Source organism: Castor canadensis, chromosome 7 (genome assembly GCF_047511655.1).
Source record: "Castor canadensis chromosome 7, mCasCan1.hap1v2, whole genome shotgun sequence".
Classification (NCBI taxonomy): domain Eukaryota; kingdom Metazoa; phylum Chordata; class Mammalia; order Rodentia; family Castoridae; genus Castor; species Castor canadensis.
In genome coordinates this window covers 27,256,585-27,277,248 of record NC_133392.1, presented here as the reverse complement: position 1 = coordinate 27,277,248, position 20,664 = coordinate 27,256,585, and the positions used below count along the sequence as shown (strand labels likewise).

General features: G+C 50.8%; 2 protein-coding genes, 1 long non-coding RNA gene and 1 other non-coding gene across 16 annotated transcripts in view; 3 read left to right on the top strand and 1 right to left on the bottom strand.

Moving 5' to 3' along the window:
- Window positions 1-6,010, top strand: part of Gbf1 (golgi brefeldin A resistant guanine nucleotide exchange factor 1) — a 123,796-nt gene extending 117,786 nt beyond the window's left edge. For 6 of the 9 annotated variants that reach the window (XM_020171217.2, XM_020171216.2, XM_074078432.1 and 3 more), the window contains 11 exons: window positions 96-321; window positions 825-985; window positions 1,101-1,347; window positions 1,473-1,678; window positions 3,039-3,189; window positions 3,293-3,423; window positions 3,621-3,722; window positions 4,007-4,120; window positions 4,253-4,433; window positions 4,594-4,722; window positions 5,165-6,010. In XM_020171217.2, the coding sequence (XP_020026806.2) occupies window positions 96-321; window positions 825-985; window positions 1,101-1,347; window positions 1,473-1,678; window positions 3,039-3,189; window positions 3,293-3,423; window positions 3,621-3,722; window positions 4,007-4,120; window positions 4,253-4,433; window positions 4,594-4,722; window positions 5,165-5,445 (1,929 nt within the window). In that variant the 3' untranslated portion in view covers window positions 5,446-6,010. The remainder of the gene's footprint in view (window positions 1-95; window positions 322-824; window positions 986-1,100; window positions 1,348-1,472; window positions 1,679-3,038; window positions 3,190-3,292; window positions 3,424-3,620; window positions 3,723-4,006; window positions 4,121-4,252; window positions 4,434-4,593; window positions 4,723-5,164) is intronic. The other 3 variants (XM_074078430.1, XM_020171219.2, XM_020171218.2) reach the window with 1 other exon arrangement.
- Window positions 71-14,228, bottom strand: LOC109691304 (uncharacterized). The gene is made up of 2 exons (XR_002212866.2): window positions 14,034-14,228; window positions 71-13,580 (listed from the first exon to the last, which is right to left on the bottom strand). It is a non-coding gene; the product is annotated as an uncharacterized lncRNA (long non-coding RNA).
- Window positions 10,455-10,561, top strand: LOC141425143 (U6 spliceosomal RNA). Its single transcript, XR_012450235.1, has one exon. It is a non-coding gene; the product is annotated as a U6 spliceosomal RNA (small nuclear RNA).
- On the top strand, window positions 12,413-20,606 carry Nfkb2 (nuclear factor kappa B subunit 2). 5 transcript variants are annotated; one of them, XM_020171212.2, is made up of 23 exons: window positions 12,413-13,124; window positions 14,412-14,505; window positions 14,762-14,843; window positions 14,953-14,993; window positions 15,230-15,328; window positions 15,409-15,560; window positions 15,795-15,901; window positions 15,988-16,146; window positions 16,436-16,540; window positions 16,668-16,753; window positions 16,834-16,972; window positions 17,136-17,261; window positions 17,391-17,597; window positions 17,676-17,817; window positions 18,177-18,291; window positions 18,379-18,592; window positions 18,744-18,913; window positions 19,015-19,117; window positions 19,244-19,395; window positions 19,522-19,591; window positions 19,824-19,996; window positions 20,129-20,243; window positions 20,335-20,606. In XM_020171212.2, exons 2-23 carry the CDS (start codon window positions 14,485-14,487, stop codon window positions 20,457-20,459), a joined length of 2,703 nt encoding a protein of 900 aa, XP_020026801.1. In that variant the 5' UTR covers window positions 12,413-13,124; window positions 14,412-14,484; the 3' UTR covers window positions 20,460-20,606. The 5 variants fall into 5 exon arrangements, with proteins under 5 accessions (XP_020026801.1, XP_073934536.1, XP_020026802.1 ...); XM_020171213.2 differs by having other exon boundaries at window positions 12,415-13,124; window positions 20,338-20,606; XM_074078435.1 differs by lacking the exon at window positions 17,136-17,261.
- The last annotated feature ends 58 nt before the right edge of the window (window positions 20,607-20,664 follow it).

Sequence of the window (20,664 nt, the reverse complement as noted above, 5' to 3'; positions counted from 1 at the left end):
AAACTCCTCACTGACCTAAAAAGACGATGGGGAAGGGGACTAGTCAGAAAAATATATACCCACTCCCCACTTCCTGCTCCCCACCCCCACTCCAGGTCCTTCTCTCCCTGCGCATCTTACTACTGATGAAGCCCAGTGTGCTGTCCAGAGTCAGCCACCAGGTTGCATATGGGCTCCATGAACTCCTTAAGACCAACGCAGCCAACATCCACTTGGGTGATGACTGGGCCACACTCTTCACTCTCTTAGAATGCATTGGCTCAGGCATGAAGCCTCCAGCTGCTCTACAGGCCACAGCCAGAGCTGACGCACCTGATGCTGGTAAGCTCTTTCCCAGAGAAACTCTCACTGGCAGATAAGTAGCTATGGCCCAGGAGCCAGAACATGAAAACAAAACACAGGTTATTGCATTGAGCAGATTAAACATGCCTGGCTTCTGCCATTTGCTTCTAGATCTTCTAGTGCCTGTTGGCCAGTGCCCACAGTTAAATAGCATGAAAGCAAGTAGGCAATGCAGAATGCTATGAAGTCAAGCTTCCTACTATCGTGAAGGCATGCTTCCCCAGAAACTATGTCCTTGTTGCCACCCCCTTTCCCTAACAGCTGCTACTAGATGCTATCAGGAGCCCAAATTAGCCTGCTTCCCTATTTGGTCAAGAGAGAAGCTATCCAGATCTCAGCCCTCTGGTGACCAGGCTGAAAATAAGCCAGACCAGACAGAGAGGAGGCCAGGCCTCAGCACCTTTCTTCCAAGAGTCTAAATTATCCTTTGCCCCAATGTCCCATCCCTACCTGGACTCTTCTCTTCTCCCTGCCTGTCTTAGGGGCCCAGTCAGACAGCGAGCTCCCATCCTATCATCAAAATGATGTTAGCCTGGACCGGGGATACACTTCTGACTCAGAGGTCTACACTGACCATGGCAGGCCTGGCAAGATACACCGATCAGCCACAGATGCTGATGTGGTCAACAGTGGTTGGTTAATGGTGAGTGAGTGGGTGGGTGGCTGGTGGGTCGTCCCTCCTGGGCCTGTAACAGAAATTCCTGGTTCTCTGAGAGGACATTCCTGGGCCCCCATTTTGTATCCTATGTACTTTACAGGTGGGGAAGGATGACATTGATAACTCCAAGCCAGGGCCAGGACCCAGCCGACCAGGCCCTTCACCCCTGGTCAATCAGTATAGTCTAACAGTGGGGCTGGACCTTGGGCCACATGACACAAAGTCCCTGCTTAAGTGTGTTGAATCACTGTCCTTCATTGTTCGAGATGCTGCCCACATCACCCCTGACAACTTTGAGCTCTGTGTCAAGACTCTCCGCATCTTTGTGGAGGCCAGTCTGAATGGTGGTAGGTCACCTGATGAAGGAGCAGTTGGGGGGGTGGCCATGTGGTTATATGGTGGGGAGGTGGAGAAGGGCAGGACATTTTTGCCTGTGGCTGTGGAAATGTGAGCTTGGTCCGGCTCTGTTCAGGATGCAAGTCCCAAGAAAAACGTGGCAAGAGTCACAAATATGACAGCAAAGGGAACCGCTTCAAGAAAAAATCCAAGGAGGGCTCAATGCTTCGGAGGCCTCGAACCTCCAGCCAACATGCCACTCGGGGTGGGCATAGTGATGACGATGAAGATGAAGGTGTGCCTGCCAGCTATCATACGGTGTCTTTACAGGTCAGTCAGGACGTAAGTATGGCACCCTTTACTTTCTCTCCTCCCCTGTCCCTGAGACTAGGAGCCTGGGCAGGGCCAGGGAAAGCCAGGACTACTAAGAGGAAAGGCCCGTATGTTCTGCCCTAAGCCCTCAACCACTACCTGCACAGAATTCCCCTTATCCAAGTCCATTTGTAAATCTTTGCTTAATTTATTTTAAAATTAAGATTTGTTTATTTTTTGGATAGGTAATATATGTACATGGTACATATACATATACAAAAGGGTAAACTAACAAAAGTAAGTTTCCATCCCATTCCTGTCTCCAGCCATTAAGTTCCCCTAACTAGAGACAATCACATCACCAGTTATCCTTCCATCACAGTCTATCTTTCCAGAGTTATTGTGTGTTTATTCAAGGCATATAAAATTGATTTTATGAATTGACTTTATATAACTAAATGGAGAAACAGGCCAGGTGTAGTGATTAATGCTTGTAATCTCAGCTATGCAGAGATTGGGAGGATCTCAGTTTAAGGCCAGCCTGGGCAAAAACTTAATGAAACCCCCATCTCAACCACTAAGCTACGTGGGGTGCCACACAGCTGAAGTCTCCACTACATAAGAGGTATAAGTAGGTGGATAATGGTCTGAGGCTGGCCTCAGGCAAAAATGCAAGACCCTATCCAAAAACTAAAATCATAAAGGGCGGGGGACACGACTCAAGTGGTAGAGCACCTGCCTAGCAAGCATGAGGCCCTTATTTCAAATCCAGTACTGCCCAAAAAATGGAGAAACAGTTGTCTTAAGTAGAATATCCTTAGAAAAAAAAATGATGGAAAAAAAAAAAAAAAGTATTAGCCTGGTGCTGTGGCACCTGACTAATACCCAGCACCAGGGAGGCTGAGGCAGGAGGATTATAAATTTGAGACCAACTTGGACTACATAGTTAGACCTGGTATCAAAAAAAAAAAAAGGATTAGATCTGGCCAGACACTACTGCCCATGAAAGTCTCTGAACCTGCGATTTGCTTTGTTTTTAAATAAGATTAACAAAATTAATTAAATGCATTAGTTAATTAAGTTTTTAAAGAGGCTTTTTGTATGAGAAGATATGAAATAGAATTGAAAAGTACGTTTCTTGCTATAATGTTGTTTAATCTTAATCCACATCTAAAGTCTCTACCATGAGCAACTCCTGATTTTGAGAAATACAGCCAGGATCAGGGCAACCAGCTCATCAAGTCAAGGCAAAGGGAGCAGCAAGATGGGTGGAGCATGACATGACTGATGCTGGAAGCCCTTTGATAATTCAGGGACAGTGGCCAGGGAGTGGGGAAGAGACCCACCAGACTTAATCCCACTCATGTACTGTCCTCTCCTATGATTCCAGTTGCTAGACCTGATGCACACCTTGCATACTCGGGCAGCCTCTATCTACAGCTCATGGGCAGAGGAGCAGCGCCACTTGGAGACAGGTGGTCAGAAGATTGAAGCTGATTCACGCACCCTCTGGGCCCATTGCTGGTGCCCTTTACTACAGGGTAAACCTGCAGGAGGAGGCAGGGTAGGGCAGAGGTAATGCTGGAGCTTGGGGAACACCAGGACCAAATACCTGAGTGATCCTCAACCTGTTCTTGCTCTCAGGTATTGCCTGCCTGTGCTGTGACGCCCGGCGCCAGGTGCGGATGCAGGCACTGACCTATCTGCAGCGAGCACTACTGGTACATGACCTGCAAAAGCTAGATGCCCTGGAATGGGAGTCCTGTTTTAACAAGGTAGGACTTCATACTGGTCTTAAGATAATGTTCAGAACCAAAGGCAGGGAGAGCCAGGAAGCCTGAAGAGCCCCTAATGTCTGTCCTTAGCCTGCATCAGACTTTCCCTGCTCCTCCCAACCTCCCTAGCTCCATCTTCCTTGAGCAAGATTGCCCAACTGATCCTGCTAAGGTGACATTGGATATTTACCTATCAGGTGCTGTTTCCTCTACTAACAAAGCTGTTAGAGAACATCAGCCCAGCAGATGTGGGTGGAATGGAGGAGACCCGGATGAGAGCTTCCACACTGCTCTCAAAGGTACTGCTCGCCATCCTACATCTACCTACTCTCCCAACCCCTGCCTTTCCCCAAGGAGGAAAGCCAGGGTTTCTGGTGGGACCTAGAGATAGAATGTAGGTGCTCAGGACCCCTGGCTATGGAGACTCTGCAGGACCCAGGGACTTTGGGGAATTCTGGATTTTCAGAGCAATCTCTGATCTAAGATTCCCATGCAAGGTGGGGCAAGGTTGCCTCCCAGCCTTGGAAAGGGATACAGAAGGTTCCAACACCACCCTTGGCTGAAAGGGGCTGGTGTGTCCTAGGTCTTTCTGCAGCACCTGTCTCCACTGCTGTCACTCTCCACCTTTGCTGCCCTTTGGCTCACCATCCTTGACTTCATGGACAAGTACATGCATGCAGGCTCCAGTGATTTACTGGTATGTTCTACCTTAGCTTGACTCTCACTGGCCACTTCCTTTCACATCTGTTGGCAGACTTGCTGTCTCCCCCTTGGCATCTGCCTCCCTCATGCCTCTTTTCTGTTCTCATGGTCCTGCTGCCACCTACAGTCAGAGGCCATCCCTGAATCTCTGAAGAACATGCTCCTGGTGATGGACACAGCAGAGATTTTCCACAATGCAGATGCACGAGGAGGTGGCCCCTCTGCCCTCTGGGAAATCACCTGGGAGCGCATTGATTGCTTTCTGCCACACCTGCGCGATGAACTCTTCAAGCAGACTGTCATCCAGGGTAGGGGGCCTGGCCCAGCCTTAAAAGAATCCTCGAAGCTGAATTTGTTCTGTGACTTGAGGGGTGGGAAAACCAGTGGGTAGAAAGACCCAGGGGTAGCTAGGATCCTGCTGGAAAGAAAGCACTAAGAATTGCCATTTGGATTCTCTGCCTGCCCTAGACCCTATTCCAACGGAGCATCATAGCCAAAAACCTCTGGCCTCAGCCCACCTGACTTCTGCTGCTGGTGACCCCAGAATACCTGGTCATCCACCTCCCCCAGAGATACTCTCAGAGCTGGGGGCCTGTGGTGAGTTTCTCCAAGCTGAACTGCTGGGCGTTGGCCAAGAAGAAGGAGGCCTAAAAGGATGTCCAGGGTAGCTTGGGATTGCAACTAAGCATGGGTTAGAAGGCAGGGAAAAGAGTCAACAGAAGAATCCTGTTTGCCTGCTTTTCCTGTGAGAAATAGCAAGGCCAAATAAGCTATGATGAATACTGCTTGAGATTTTCAGGCTACCTTTAGAGTCTAGTAAAATCCAGACCAAATTTAACCTGATGAGGGGTACAGTGAAAGAGGTGAAGAGTTATAATAAGGTGGCTGAACTTTGGGATGAGTTTTGAGGGGAGACTCCCAATGTTTTAGCCCAGGAAAAGAATTGGGAAGAACAGAGATTTGGTATACCAGCTGGGGAATGTGAGAGTTGTTCATACCAACAACAAGTCTGATTGCAGGCATCTTACTTTCCTTACAGACTTGGAGAATCCTGAGGGCCTCCGAGCCACCACCAGCAGCTCCCCTGGGTCACCAGTGGCCTCTAACCCCAGCAGCCTGAGTCCTACCCCAGATGGTCCTCCCCCTCTGACCCAGTCCCCACTAATCCTGCAGCCCTTGGCCTCCCCACTACAGGTGGGCGTGCCACCCATGACTCTGCCCATCATCCTCAACCCTGCGCTTATCGAGGCCACCTCTCCTGTGCCTCTCCTGGCCACACCCCGACCCACAGACCCCATACCCACCTCCGAGGTCAACTAAGGCAGGTCCCTCAGAGATCAGGACCAATACTTCCCACCAGGCAATCCCAGGCCCACCTTCCAGCTGTCCCAGGAGCGATGAACTCTTCATGTTCAATCTGAGCTGCTTTTGCTGCCATTGGATAGGGAAAAGAACTTTCATAGCCCCTGCTGGGACCCACTTCAGACTGCTGGACCTTATTCCTCTACTCTCCATTCCTGAGGGTCCAACCTGAGAGTTCACTCAGGTACCACCTGCAGCCTCTGCCTCCAGCCTGGCAGCTTTGGGGAGGCATCGCTGTGCCCACCCTGCAGTGCCTGCCTTATACCCCTCCTGCCAGGTCAGGTGTTGAGAGCAAAACCCAACCACTCTGCACTTTGTTTCCCTCTCTCACCCCACACCCATCAGCCCTGGGCCACTTCCTCCAATTCTTCTATTAAATAGTTGATAGGTTTGGAGAATTGCTTGGCACTGTGGAGGATGGGCAGGTGGGGATGGGTGGGGGAACTGCCCCACAGGAGCATGTACATACAATAAACGATGACAGTAGACTTTTTATGATGTAATAAAGGTCTTAGTACCAACATCATTGCCTATCCCTCTGGTTTCCTTCTTGAGCTTATGGGTCAGGGTACCATGTTATTGGGATGTTCCAAGGCTTGGGTATTGGGTTGAACAGAGACAAAGTGAGACTGAACTTACACCAGTGAGGCCTGACATACATGGCCCTCAGCTACCAGCCAGATGACAGGACTGGAGTGACTGGGGTCAAGATTTCTTCACCACTGTTGCTATCCCACCACTGCCGTAGCAGTACACCCTCATCAAGTAGAGGCATGCCAGGGGCTTGGGTAGCTCTATACCTGCTCCACAACAAACATGGGCAGGCTTGGAGCTAGAGAGCACAAGGAACCCTAGTAACTGAAGAGGTGGGTCATCTTGCCCACAGCTACAATCATGTTTCTGAGCCCAGCGAGTCATTCTGATCTCAAACTGCAATGGGACAATTTTTCCCTGCCCCACAACCTCTTTTCACCCCAGTCTTTGCAGTGTGACTGGAGGACCTCTCCCCTTCTTGCTCTTCACATCAGGGTTAAGACAGGAGTGTGCATAGGGCAGACAGTGTGGCCGTGCAGTGCCGAGGCAGGGTGGGGGATCCAAAATACTGTGCTATGGAGTTGGGGATGTAGCCCAGTGGTAAAGCACTTACCTACCATGCATGACTGCCTGAATTCCATTCCCAACAGTGCAGAAACAAACAATGCTATGTTAAGCTTTCCCAAGAGAAGTCGTTAGACCATCTTGACTCCCTGTGCAATGATGCCTGCCCTGCCTGGGTATAATGGTAGAAAGTGGGACCTGTGATATGACCAGCTGGTCTCGTTCATGGAGACTTGGGGCACTCACCCTTGGCTTTTGAGGCCCAGCTGTCTGTACAGTCCTTAGCACCCTTGCTTCCCTTTACTCAGTACTTCCACACTGCCAGGAGTTTGGACCTCTGTAAGTACCTTGCTCAGGTGCCAAAAAGGGTGCCTCAGAAATGGGAATTTCCTGTTTTGAGAAAAAACTGGTGAAAACTGGACTAGTTTCACTCTCTTCCCTTTCTTCTTGCCTAGACCATGCCTGGTCTCTACACTAACCAAAAACCTAAGGTCAGTGGGCTCTATGGGTGAGTGTGGAAAAGTCTGAATCTACAATTAGCTGAAGACTCCGGCCCTTGACTCAGCTTCAGTGTGTTCTCCGATCTGAGACCCACAAGCTCTGCCTTTAAAGTTTCCACATGTTTCTCTGTGAGGGAAAGAGTATTGGCTGAGACAAAGTCTGAAGGTCAGCCTATGAACAAAAGAATGACAACTCTATGCCCCTCAATTAGTCAACTTAGGAAGAAAACTGAAGCAACTACATACAATCCAACTCCCTGCTGGAAAGCAAAGAAAAACATTCACCAGATATCTCAGTCTATTATAAAAGAGTTGATACATGTAGGGTTTTCTTTTTGTTTTTGTTTCTTTGGGGGTTTTTTTGTTTTTTTTGTTTTTGGTGGGACTGGGATTTGAACTTAGGGTTTCACACTTAAGCTCTACTACTTAAGCCACACCTCCAGTTGTTGATAATGTTGCTTTGAAGGCAAAGGCAGCTCATGAAAGGAGCTCATACTTCAATTCTGATGAACAAGGAGGAAGGACTTGGTGAAGCAGAAGTGATGAGATCTTGGGGAAAGCAGTAGCACAATCTGAAGGGAAATGCTAGTCTTTATTAAAGAAGCTGAACTTTCACCAGGCACCTGTGACTCAATGCCTGTAAGCCTAGCTATTCAGGAGGCAGAGATCAGGAGTACTGCAGTTCGAAGCCAGCCTGGACAAATAGTTTGCAACACCAAAAAAAAAAAAAAATCACAAAAAAAGGCAGGGGTGGGGTGGGGTGGGGTGGGGCAGGGTTGGTGAAGTGCTTAAGGAATAGGCCCTGAGTTCAAACTCCAGTACTGCAAAAAAAAAAAAAGCTGGAGTTTCTCTTTTAGAGCTTAATGTGTAAGAAACAAATTTTTTTGAGTAAATGTATGTGTGTGGCATTTCTGTAACTTATTCTTAAGCCCCACAGACATAACTTACACATTACGCAAGTCTTTTAACCCCAACAAAACACATCTTCAGTATCTTAACTCTTCTCCCTTTTATTGCTTTCTCCTGCCTTTTTTCTTGATTTTTTTATTATTATTACTTTTGAGATTTTTGCCTTTGGTATGATCTTATTTGATTTATTTATTTTTACTTAATAAATATTTCAACTTTCTAAGCTGGGTTTAATTTTTTTTAATTTTTATTAGCATATTATTTTGGTACTGAGAGCACACTGTGACATTTACCAAAGCGTTTACAATATATCTTAATTAGATTTAACCCCTCCAGGAAATGCTGGTCTTAATGCCTCCCACCAGAACTCTAGGAGAACAGATTTTTTAAAATCCAGAGGAAAGCTGGATATGGCTACATGACCTAAGACCCTCACAAGGAGAACTAACATTGCTAGAGTGCCTGTGTATGTCAGTATTAAGTATATTGCTCAAACATCCTGTTAGAAGTACTTTTTTTCCTCCTCTGGATGAGGCAACGGGTCAGAGAGACCAAGGCATAGAAATAAGGGAATTGGGAAACAAACCCAGGTCCAGCTCACTCTACACCTCATGTTCTTTCCTATTTTTCTTCCATTTGAAAGTGGTAGTGCAGAAACCCTCCAGAACTAAACAGATTTTCCCTAGATTATCGTGAGAAATACAAGGGTGAGCAACCAAAGAAACAGGCTATCACCTTGTGATCTCAGGGTTTAGTGGGAGTCCATGAAAACTGGAGATGTACACGAGAGAACGTGAATTTTCTGTGCATGAGATGAGATAGGAAGATGAATTAATTACAGAATGAGCTATAATAGGCACACACCCCACATGTGCCCCACCCCATGCTAGAAACAATACACATGGTTATTAGAGCATGGGTATTCATCTTTGTCAGGGCTTCCTGGTTGGAAGATGTGTGGCTGAGGGGAAGCAGAATTGCTTGGACCTGGAGAAGGAGCTTGAAATCAAGTATTGATCACCCCCCTCTTCACTCTGCTTCTGGATTTTCTTGGTTCTCCTCCACTCACTGGCCATATGCCTTCTTCTGTACCTTTTGTTGACTCCTTATCTCTGAATATTAAAATGCCCCAGGGCTTGGTCCTTCAGTACTCAAATCTTTTCTCTGTACTGGGTGATGTTATCCATTGGCAAAACTTCAAATATCACCTATTACACTGACTTAATGCCCAACTCCAACTTTTCATGGCCAACTGACCTCTCCTTTAACTCAGACTCATCCACCAGTCCCTCTAGATCTTCACTTGTATGACTCATAGGCATCTCAAATATAACAAATTTAAACCAACTTTTTTATTACCCCCTACAAATCTGCTTCTTCCCCAGTCTGCCCCACATCACTAGAGAACAACTCCATTCTTCCAAGGTCATACACCAAAAACTTCCTCTTTTCTCGTATACTGCATCCAGTCCCCTGAAAATCTTGATGCTTCTACCTATAACTCTATCTAGAATGTCACTACTTCCCAACATCCTTAGCCACTATCACCCAAATCTAAGCCACTACTTATAGGACTGCTGGTCTCCCTCCTTCACCTTTGTTCCCTACACTATGAACCCTTTTAAAACCATCATGCTATTTGAGTTCTACTGTCCAAACCCCTACAATACTTTCCATCTTGTTCAGAAGAAAATCCAGAGTTCTTGTTCCCTACCCCTCACCCCTCTGCCACCTCAGTGCTGGGAATCAAACCCAGGATCTCATGCATGCTGTACAGGCTCTCTACCTCTGAGCTATATCCCTAACCTCAAAGTTCTTCTTTATTTCACCTACCTAACCTTGCTGTTCCTCAAGTACGCCAAACACACTCATGGGACCTCCTCATGCTCATCCCCTACCTGAAATACTCTTCCCCCAGATAGGACGCGTGACCTCACCCTCACTTCTTTCAAGTCACGTTCAAATGTTACCTCTTTGGTGAGGTCTTTCCTTGACTGAGAGCTAGAAAACCCTTGTCATGCTACTTAATTTTTTTCAGAAGCACTTATTACCAATTAACATATGATTGCTTAACTTTTGCCAGCAAGCAGATAGTTTTCCAAAATAGGCCCTCTTTGTTTATTTATTTATTTATTTATTTATTTATTTATTTTTGTGGTATTGGGGTTTGAACTCAGGGCCTCACTCTTGATAAGCAGGTGCCCTACTACCTGAGCCACTCTACCAGCCCTGTTTTGTGTTGAGTATTTTTGAGACAGGGTCTCTCAAATTAATTGCCTGGGACGGCTTTGAACCACAATCCTAGCTAGGATTACAGGCATGAGCCATAGGTGCTGGGCTAAGGCCCTCTATTGGTGAATGAACAGAAAAAATTTTTGGTGTATACTCTCTGGCCCCAGCATCATGCTATGGCTGGGTATAGAAGCAAAGATTGTATTTAAGTTAAAAATCAGTGGGAAAGTGCTTGCTTCGGCAGCATATATACTAAAATTGGAACGATACAGAGAAGATTAGCAAGGCCCCTGTGCAAGGATGACATGCAAATTCATGAAGCATTCCATATTTTGCAGTTTCTTGTTGTCTACCTCCCCCCGACCACCAAAAAAAAAACCAAAACATCAGTTGGAAAAAAAAGTTTCTTTTTTTGGGGAGGTACTGGGGTTTGAACTCAGGTACTCATGCTTGCTAGGCTGGAGCTCTACCATTTGAGTCACTCCGCCAGCCCTGTCTTATATTGGGTATTTTTGAGATAAGGTCTCATGAACTATTTGCCCCAGCTTGCTTCCCACTGTGGTCCTTCTCCTGATCTCTGCCTCTGGAGTAGCTAGGATTACAGGCATGAACCACTGGTGTCCAGCTAATGAAGAAGTTTCTTAATCCCAGACAGATGTGGCTATAGCAACTGACAATCAATATTTAGAATTAGCTGAAAGCTCCACGCTGCCATGTGCTGGGAATTGTTGGGGCAGACACACTTTATATATTTGAAATTTTTTATGATAAGAGATTTCAATCTTCAGATAAATTACAGTTCAGAAACTTGAAACTACAATAGCTCAGCTGTTGTGGACTCTGGGAGAAATCTTGCTAGTTTCAAGCCAGTTTATGAGCAGTTGGAAAGGACAGCCATGAACAGCAGCAACTAGCACAGGTTCACTAAATTGAAATATTCCAGACTAATCTTATTCCATTTAACTTCAGGGTTCAGAATCTGATTTACCGCCAAGTCCCAGTGGCTCACATCTGTAATCCTAGCTACTCAAGAGGCAGAAATCAGGAGGATCTCGGTTCAAAGCCCGCTCAGACAAAGAGATCATGAGACTCAATCTTGAAAAAACCCTTCACAAAAAAAGACTGGTAGAGTGGCTTAAGGTGTAGGCCCTGAGTTCAAACCCTAGTATCACATGCACACAAAAATTGATTTACCAGAGAAACAGTACACAAAATGTCTAGATTTTAGCAAATCATTGATTGGCAGCATCTCATGATATTTACTGGAGAGATCCACCAAAAAGTGGAAAGGCCTGCTTTGTTTTATACAGTATTAGGGGAAAGAGCGTCATCCTAGAATCAAGAGACTGAATATGAATCTTGGCTCTGTCCCTTTCTAGCTATATGTCTGGCTATGTTAATCCTCTCTGAGCCTTAACTTCTTTGCCAATAATTGTAAAGGTAACACAAATGAGCACCCCTAAACAAAAATCCATGGAATTTCAGATTTTGGAGCATTTCAGATTTTCATATAGTCTACAAAAATACTCTAAAATTCAAAAATTTTTCAACATCTGAAACATTTCTGGTCTCGGTTAAGGCATACTCAACCTGTATTTACTTTTTTTTTTTTTGGTTGGTGGTATTAGGGTTTAAACTCATGAACTCAGTACTCAATGCTTGCTAGGCAGATGCTCTGCCACTGGACCTCCAGCCGTGTAATTGTGTTCTAAAAAAGGCCTGGGGCAAGTTGCAGGAGAGACTGAAATAGCCTGTGTTCCACCACAAGTCTAAGCGAGGAGGACTCCAGAAATGGAGGTCACTTGTGCACCTCCTAAAGAGAAACTCTACCAACCAAGAGAGGTCCAGCCACGGAGTTAATGCTTGCTGAATTCCTATCCTGACCTTGTTGCCACTAGAAGAGCTCAAATGGAAGTTGGGAAGAGGCGATTTTCAGGTGTTTTGTTTGGGGTTTTTCTTGCTGTCTTCTTGTAGTTCCGGGGATAAATCGCAGGAACTCCAACAGGCAAAGCACACACTCTACCAGTGAGTTACACCCACAGTCATGAGGCGATTTTCTACACTGGCAAGAGTTTATTTAGACTTGGACGCCTTTTCAGTTCTAATGTTCCAGATGTTCCTGGTGGATGAATGCGTCTCCTAGGCAACACCTTTTCCTTCCCCACCGTAGAACTCAGGTCAGCCTGAAAACCTGATGAGCTGTGAACCTACCGCTTACACTGTTGTAATAGATGGTCTCTTCCAGATGCCTTTAGACTAAGCAGGAGACGAGGGGACCCCAAGGGCCAGTACGGAGTCTTCCTGTGGCTTCAGAGAGTCCGCCAGATGGCGATCTGGGACTGAACGCAAGATCAACTTCCTTCCTCTTCCCCTAACTTCCGAGCAGTGGGGCTCGGCTGGGTCCTGCAGGCTGCCCCCTGGGGTTCCCCAGCTTCAGAGGTAGCCAAGCACTAGTCGCAGCAAAAGCCGAACAGCAGCGAGGGCTCCCACCCGGAAGGACAAGCCTGGGCGGGTGAAGAGACCGGGGCCGGGGCTCTCGGCTAGGAGTGGGGCTTGGGGCTCGGGACTCTGCCAGTGGTCCCCTCCCCTCGGGCGGGTCCAGCGGACAGAGCTCCCGCTGGGTGGAACCTCATTCCCGCTGCCGGCCCAGTGCAAACCTTTCTCCTCTAAGGGGCGCGGTTGCGTCGCTCCCGGTTGGCTACGCAAGTCCCGGAGTTAAACTTTTAGCCAATGAAAAAGGGAATGGGGAGTGACGCACGGAGACGTCACGGGAATTCCCCCCACCCGGGGGCCGAAAAGGGGCTTTCCCGGCTGAAGTCTTGATAGCTGAAGAGGTGTCTCGACCCGTCCGAGGAGAGTCGGGTCCGGAAAGAAGCCGGAACCGGAGTCGCCGCCACGGTGAGTGGCCGAGTTCAGACCCCTGGGTGGCCGGGACACTAAGGGAGGTTAGGTGACTGAACCAGGGGCTGGAGAACTGCAGACGCACACATCCAGACAGCCCGCACACCAATAAGACACACTGGTACACGTCGACATCTTTGTTCAAAGACACGCGGACTCGTATGTACACCTGCACTTACGCCGGCGTGTGCACAACAGCGTTCCAAGTAACCGAACACGCACACACATGCAACAGGCCGACGTGCTCACCTGTACACCACTGCCAGGACATACTCCACGCACAAACTCCAAAATACGCTTTACCGTGTCCTTACGCATCCGGCTGTGCATCGACAAGTACCCACACTGCGAAGCTTAAGGACTCACCTGTGTAGACAAATGCTCACTTGCACACGTACGTTGACACCTTGCACACACATGCTCCCAAACACTAGGGCTGGAACACTCGCGTACCTGTGATGAGAGACACGCGTATTACACACGGTCGTGGGACTGGGGTCCGGGGCGTGCAGGGGCCGGAACAGGTGCAGCGTGGGAATACGAGCAGCTAAGATGTTTGGGGAGAGAGAGAAGAGCCTATCCCAAGGAGGAGACGCCTTTCCCGTACCCCCCCCCACCCGCGGCCTAGAGTCACGTTCTCGGGGCAGAACCCCTGGGGCCCCACTGGGAAGAGCCCCCGCCTACAGGCCATTCGAAAAGGAGGCCGTCCGAAAGCAGGAATGTCCCCCCAAAAGCCCCAGGGGTGAATCAGCCGTGGCCTCCCTCCTGGCAGAAAATCCCAAATTTGCTCCAGGCCGGGGTAGAGGAGGGGGGTGAGTGGCCGACCTGGCCTGGCCTGTGAGCCTCCCCGGCCGTGAAAGGCCCTCCCTCCTTGGCACCAGCCCGGAAGGGAGAAGGGGTACCAACCCTCCCCACAGGGTCTTCCCTGGTTCTGGAAGCTCCTCTGCCAGAGAACAGACGGCAGCCGGCACCCGCAGGCCGACGAGAGTCTCCCACCCCTCCCGCCGCGGGGGCGGGGACAAGGCGTCATTTCCAGGCCCGCCCCCTCCGGCCCCGCCTCCCCCTGGTATTTTCGGGACTTTCCTAAACTGTTCTAACTTTCTGCCCCTTCCCGGGCCTAGCCCAGCTCCGGATTTCGACCTCCACCGGATCTTACCCGCCACACCCGGACGGGCAGCCAGAGGAGATCGGACCCTCTCTCAAACCTGGGTCCCCCTCTGTCCCCCACCCTTGTCCTGATCTGTTCCCCCCTCCGCCCCGCCACTCCTCCCCCACACACCTTAGGCGGGCGCCTAAAACGCTAAGAAGTCGAATCAGGGCTGAAGACACCAGACAGAGCCGGGCCTAGCCCAGAGACATGGACAGTTGCTACAACCCAGTGAGTCACGCTGCCTGACCCTGAAGGTGGCCGGTGCCCCTTGTGTCTGTCTGCCGGAGCCCCCTCTGCACTCTTACTCCTGTTATGTACTCAGAATTATCTCAGCCTGCCTGTCGGTCTGTCCTGTACGCAAACTGCTTTTGAAAGGAGCTTTCTTGTGGGCCTAAGGAGTGACTACTGAGGACTTGGAGTTGGGAGGTGGAGGGCTCTGGGGTGGCTCATATCAGCTGCCTCCTCCAACCTGTCTCCAAACCAGGGTCTGGACGGCATCACTGAATATGATGACTTCAAATTCAACCCCTCCATTGTGGAGTCCAAGGATCCAGCCCCAGACACAGGTAAGTCCCCTAACCTCACCTTGTCTTGGAGGAGAAGCGCAAGCATATACCCTCTGCCCAGAGGATGGGCTCAGAGAGTCTGGCTCAGTAAAACTCCCTCTGTCTCTAGCTGATGGCCCCTACCTGGTGATTGTAGAGCAGCCTAAGCAGGTGAGTGAGCAAAAGGGATGGTGTGAAATGGCTTCAGCTTTGGGGGCAAGTGGGGTAGTTGTAGCTGGGTGGCCATGGGGACAGCTACTGGATTGGATAGTTGTGGGCTGTTGATCATAGTGGAGTGGTGGTGGTTCAGGGCAGACACTATTGGTCATTGTAGTCACTGCTGGCTAGGGGTGCGGCTGCTGGGGTGCTCTCCTGATCACAATGTCACTGTGCCATTCCATTTTCAGCGAGGCTTCCGATTTCGATATGGCTGTGAAGGCCCCTCCCATGGAGGCCTGCCAGGTGCCTCCAGTGAGAAGGGCCGGAAGACCTATCCCACTGTCAAGGTGAGCCAGAATGGGGCTGGAAGGTAGGTTAAGGGATAGTGTGTTCAGGGGCACTGCTGACAACCCCTTGCCCCTCTCAGATCTGTAACTACGAGGGACCAGCCAAGATCGAAGTGGACCTGGTAACACACAGCGACCCACCTCGTGCTCATGCCCACAGCCTGGTGGGAAAGCAATGTTCGGAGCTAGGGGTCTGCGCCGTGTCTGTGGGGCCCAAGGACATGACTGCCCAGTAGGTGTCCCCTAGCCCTTTCCCCAACTGGGATGCCCCCTCATTACCTGCCAGTCCTAAGCCCATCCATTTGTATGCTTAGCATCTAATAAAGGGGAGATATTTAGTTTGGCCCTTAGTATAAACTAGAATAGCTTCCTTGCAGGATAGGACTGGGTTGAGCTTGGCAGTGGGGTGTTTGTCTCAGGAGACAAGCTGCAGGGTAAAGGCTGCTGATTCCGTCCCCCTCCTCAGATTTAATAACCTGGGTGTTCTGCATGTGACCAAGAAGAACATGATGGAGATTATGATACAAAAACTTCAAAGACAGCGGCTTCGCTCCAGGCCCCAGGGCCTTACAGGTATGGGGGCATGGAGAGTCATGGGAGGTGCTCATGGAAGGAGCATGGAGGAGGAGCCCAGGACTGCACATGTGCTCACCACTCAGAGGCTGAGCGACGAGAGCTGGAACAGGAGGCCAAAGAACTGAAGAAAGTAATGGATCTGAGTATTGTGCGGCTGCGCTTCTCTGCTTTCCTTCGAGCCAGTGATGGTTCCTTTTCCCTGCCCCTGAAGCCTGTTATCTCCCAGCCCATCCATGACAGCAGTGAGTATCCTAAGCAGCCCAGGGGGATAGGGGTAAGTAGCAGAGGGAGGATGAGAGGCACTCTCAAGCTGTGGTCAGATAGGGCTGGATTTGAACCTGGCCTTAGCACACATGAGTTGAGTGGTCTGAAGCAGTCTGAGTACTGCTTCTGTCTTTGGTAATTGAGGATACTAGTGCTTCCTGCACTTCCTTAAGTTGTTGATAAATGAATGACCACAGAGCCCCCAACTCCATCCGTATGCCATGCCATTGTTTCATCTGATCAACCTTGTACCATCTCCCACCCAAGAGTCTCCAGGGGCCTCAAACCTAAAGATTTCCCGAATGGACAAGACAGCGGGCTCTGTGCGAGGTGGAGATGAAGTTTATCTGCTTTGTGACAAGGTGCAGAAAGGTGAGGCTGGAGCCCAGGCTGGAAAGGAGGGATGCTGAGTGTAAGACTAGGGGCCAAGGCAGCTCTAGAATAAATGGACCTGGAGATTCCACCAGGAGCTGTGACCAAGCTTCACTCTTGCCTGTAGACGATATTGAGGTTCGCTTCTATGAGGATGATGAGAATGGATGGCAGGCCTTTGGGGACTTCTCTCCCACAGATGTTCATAAACAGGTACTCAGGGACCAGGGTCCAGGCTGGGGCTGGACTAGGCAAAGGCCTCACTGACACCTTATCACTCCCTCACCCGCTAGTATGCCATTGTGTTCCGCACACCCCCCTATCACAAGATGAAGATTGAGCGTCCTGTAACCGTGTTCCTGCAACTGAAACGCAAGCGTGGTGGGGATGTCTCTGACTCCAAACAGTTCACCTATTACCCTCTGGTGGAAGGTGGGACCGGGTTGAGAAGGGGCGGGGAGGCGTGGGAAGGAGGGGCTGGAGGTGCCCAGGGTAGTGGTAGTGACTTCTTGGAGCCAGCTTGAAGGCTGCAAGAAGAGCACCTCAGGCAAGATACATGAAATGGGATTTTAACATCCCTTTCCTCTGCCCCCAGACAAGGAGGAGGTGCAGCGGAAGCGGAGGAAGGTCTTGCCCACCTTCTCCCAGCACTTCGGGGGTGGCTCCCACATGGGAGGAGGCTCTGGGGGCTCGGCTGGGGGTTTTGGAGGAGCTGGAGGAGGTGAGGGGGTGTGGATGGCTGGAAGATGGGTGGAGGAGGATGTAAGGGTAATGGGAAGAGAAGTTGGGGGAGAAATCTGGGAGAGTCCTGGCTGGTGTCCGCTCCCCACAGCCCTGCCCATACCTACAGGTGGCAGCCTCGGCTTTTTCCCCCCCTTGGCCTACAGCCCCTACCAGTCCGGCACGGCCCCAATGGGCTGCTATCCGGGCGGCGGGGGTGGGGCGCAGATGGCAGCCGAGGCGCCAGGCGTGGATGCTGGAGAGGAAGCATCGGAGCCGAGCGCGCCTCCCGGGAACCCCCAAAGTGAGCCACAGGCCCCAGACGCGTTGCAGCAAGGTACGGCCCCCGGAATGCGCGTGGGCGGGACGCCGGACCAGGAACCTACCCCGCACCCACACCCTGTTTCGCCTCCAGCTCAAGAGTACAACGCGCGCCTGTTCGGCCTGGCGCAGCGCAGCGCCCGAGCCTTGCTTGACTACGGCGTCACAGCGGATGCGCGCGCGCTGTTGGCGGGACAGCGCCACCTGCTGACGGCGCAGGACGAGAACGGAGACACGTAGGCGGTGGGCGGGTGGAGACAGCTTTGCTAGGGCTGGGGGTCCCACAGCGCTTCATACAAGGCTGAGGGGTTGGGCAGGCAAGGGATGTGGAGTTGGATAACCAGGTAGCAAGTCTGACATCGCTATTTTCTAGTTCTTTTCAAGATACTTAATCTCTCCAAACTTCAGGCTTGTCGACTGTTGAAAGGGGCACAATAGCAACTACCTTAAAAGGTGCACGGAAGGATTAGGTTCTGGTACAGCAATGCCCTTGGAGACATTTTAGGACCAACAGGCTGCAGTGAGGGGAAACTGAGGTAGTGGGGTTTTGAGGATGGCTGGGCTTACTAGACCAGTCTCATTCCCCACCCCACAGGCCACTGCACCTGGCCATCATCCATGGGCAGACCAGTGTCATTGAGCAGATAGTCCATGTCATCTACCATGCCCAGTACCTTGGTGTCGCCAACCTCACCAACCACCTGCACCAGGTGAGGGGCAGCCAGTAGTGAGGGGGAAAGGATTGGGAGGGAGTCCTAAGCTGGGGTACGCCTGGTTCATCCTACCATCTTCCCCAGACACCTCTGCACCTGGCAGTGATCACTGGGCAGACAAGGGTGGTGAGCTTCCTGCTACAGGTGGGTGCAGACCCCGCACTGCTGGATCGACATGGAGACTCAGCCATGCACCTGGCGCTGCGGGCAGGTGCTGGAGCTCAAGACCTGTTGCGTGCCCTACTGTGCAGTGGAGCTTCTGCTGTGACCCAAATGTTGCACATGCCTGACTTTGAGGGTAAATTCCCTACCTCCTCTAGGCCAGGGGTGGAGACCCTAGAGGGTGTCTGGTGAGTGGACATGAACTGTTGAGGTTGAAAGGTCAGGGCTGGTCTAGGGGCCAACTTGGGGTTATAGCTGTAGACTGAATGTGCTGTATGTATCCCTAGGACTATACCCAGTCCACCTGGCAGTTCGTGCTCGAAGCCCTGAGTGCCTGGATTTGCTGGTGGACAGTGGGGCTGAAGTGGAGGCTGCAGAACGGCAGGGGGGCCGAACAGCCCTGCATCTAGCCACAGAGATGGAGGAGCTGGGGTTGGTCACCCATCTGGTCACCAAGGTAGGGATAGGGGTTGTGGAAAGGGTGGGCCAAGGATTTGGGAGTGGGGGCTAGAATAAAGAAGAGCATGCTGGGGTTATCCACTCCCTTGCACCCCACAGCTCCATGCCAATGTGAATGCCCGCACCTTTGCTGGAAACACACCTCTACACCTGGCAGCCGGACTGGGATCCCCGACCCTCACCCGCCTCCTTCTAAAGGCTGGTCAGTCTCACCGTTAGAGGCATATGAATAGGATGGGGAGGAAAGGAGGTGTCTCCCAGTCCCCCCACTTTGCAGTCCCTAAAGTGGGCCCTTAATGCCCCCTCATTGACTGCTTCCCACCCCCAGGTGCTGACATTCATGCAGAGAACGAGGAGCCCCTGTGCCCACTGCCCTCACCTCCAACCTCAGAGAGTGACTCAGACTCTGAGGGGCCTGAGAGGGACACCCAAAGCAGCTTCCGGGGCCACACACCTCTTGACCTCACTCACAGCACCAAGGTGAGGCGACCAGCCTGGCAGTAGATGTACCAGGGCACCAGGCACCTCCTAGGCTTGGGGTTGGGGGACTTAAGGATAGCTGGGCTTAAGGACTAGGATGGGAGGTAGTCAAAGCTGTCTCCCCAGGTGAAGACCTTGCTGCTAAATGCTGCTCAGAACACCGTGGAGCCTCCCCTGACACCGCCCAGCCCTGCAGGTGAGGTAGCATGAGGCATTTCCAGGTCCCAGATCCCTCTTCATGGACATCTCCTCCTCCTCCACGACCTCTGCCAGGGGCACTCCCTTTCTCCATCCCTGTCTCCCATCCATTGCCCCAGTCACTTGTCTGCCTTGTCTGGTCAGGTTACCAAGGAGAAAGTTGGTGTGTATCCCGGTATCTTTGTTTCCACTTCTGGAGGAAACTGACATGTCTATATATGTCTCCTCAGGACCAGGGCTGTCACTTGGGGAAGCAGCTCTGCAGAACCTGGAGGAGCTACTAGACAGACCAGAAGCCCAGGGCAGCTGGGCAGAACTGGCAGAGCGTCTAGGGCTGCGCAGTTTGGTGGATACATACAGGAAGACAGCCTCGCCTAGTGGCAGCCTTCTGCGCAGTTATAAGGTGGGATGGCCTGTACCCTGCCCAGCCCCAGCTGCCTTACCTATCTTACAGCCCCAGTGCTTCTTTGCCCCAGGTTTCCCAACCCTACATGCTAAGCATCTCTCAGACCTCCTGCCTCTTCCTTCTCCTCAGCTGGCTGGTGGAGACTTGGCGGGTCTGCTGGATGCACTGGCTGACATGGGTCTAGACGAAGGAGTGAGACTGCTGAGAGGTCCTGAGACCCGAGACAAGCTGCCCAGTACAACAGGTAAAGGGGGCCAACCTGGAAGGTGGCTCTGAGCCCAGGGGTGGAAGGCTTGAGGCCTTCACTCTCCCGTTCCTTTCCTATGTCTCCCCAGCAGAGGTGAAAGAAGACAGTGCATATGGGAGCCAGTCAGTGGAGCAGGAGACAGAAAAACTGGGTCCACCTCCTGAGCCACCAGGAGGGCTCTGCCACGGGCACCCCCAACCTCAGGTGCACTGAGCTACTGCCCATCTTCAGCCCTCTTCCTGGACCCCTCTGTACAGCATCCTTACCTACTCCAAATCTTATTTAACACCTAATGCCCACATCTCAGCTGGGGCGAATAAAGGATTCTCATGGGAAGTGGAAATCCCACCTCCTAATTTATGGCAGCCCCCAATATGACTCTTGTCCCTGGAACCAGCTTCTAACCCTGGCCCTCAAG

Excerpts from the sequence above, each read along its gene's own strand:
- Nfkb2 (XM_020171212.2), top strand. The coding sequence starts at position 14,485 with ATGGACAGTTGCTACAACCCA. Across the intron at positions 18,292-18,378 it reads TCACCAACCACCTGCACCAG|ACACCTCTGCACCTGGCAGT; the intron begins GTGAGGGGCAGC and ends CATCTTCCCCAG. Across the intron at positions 20,244-20,334 it reads CAAGCTGCCCAGTACAACAG|CAGAGGTGAAAGAAGACAGT; the intron begins GTAAAGGGGGCC and ends ATGTCTCCCCAG.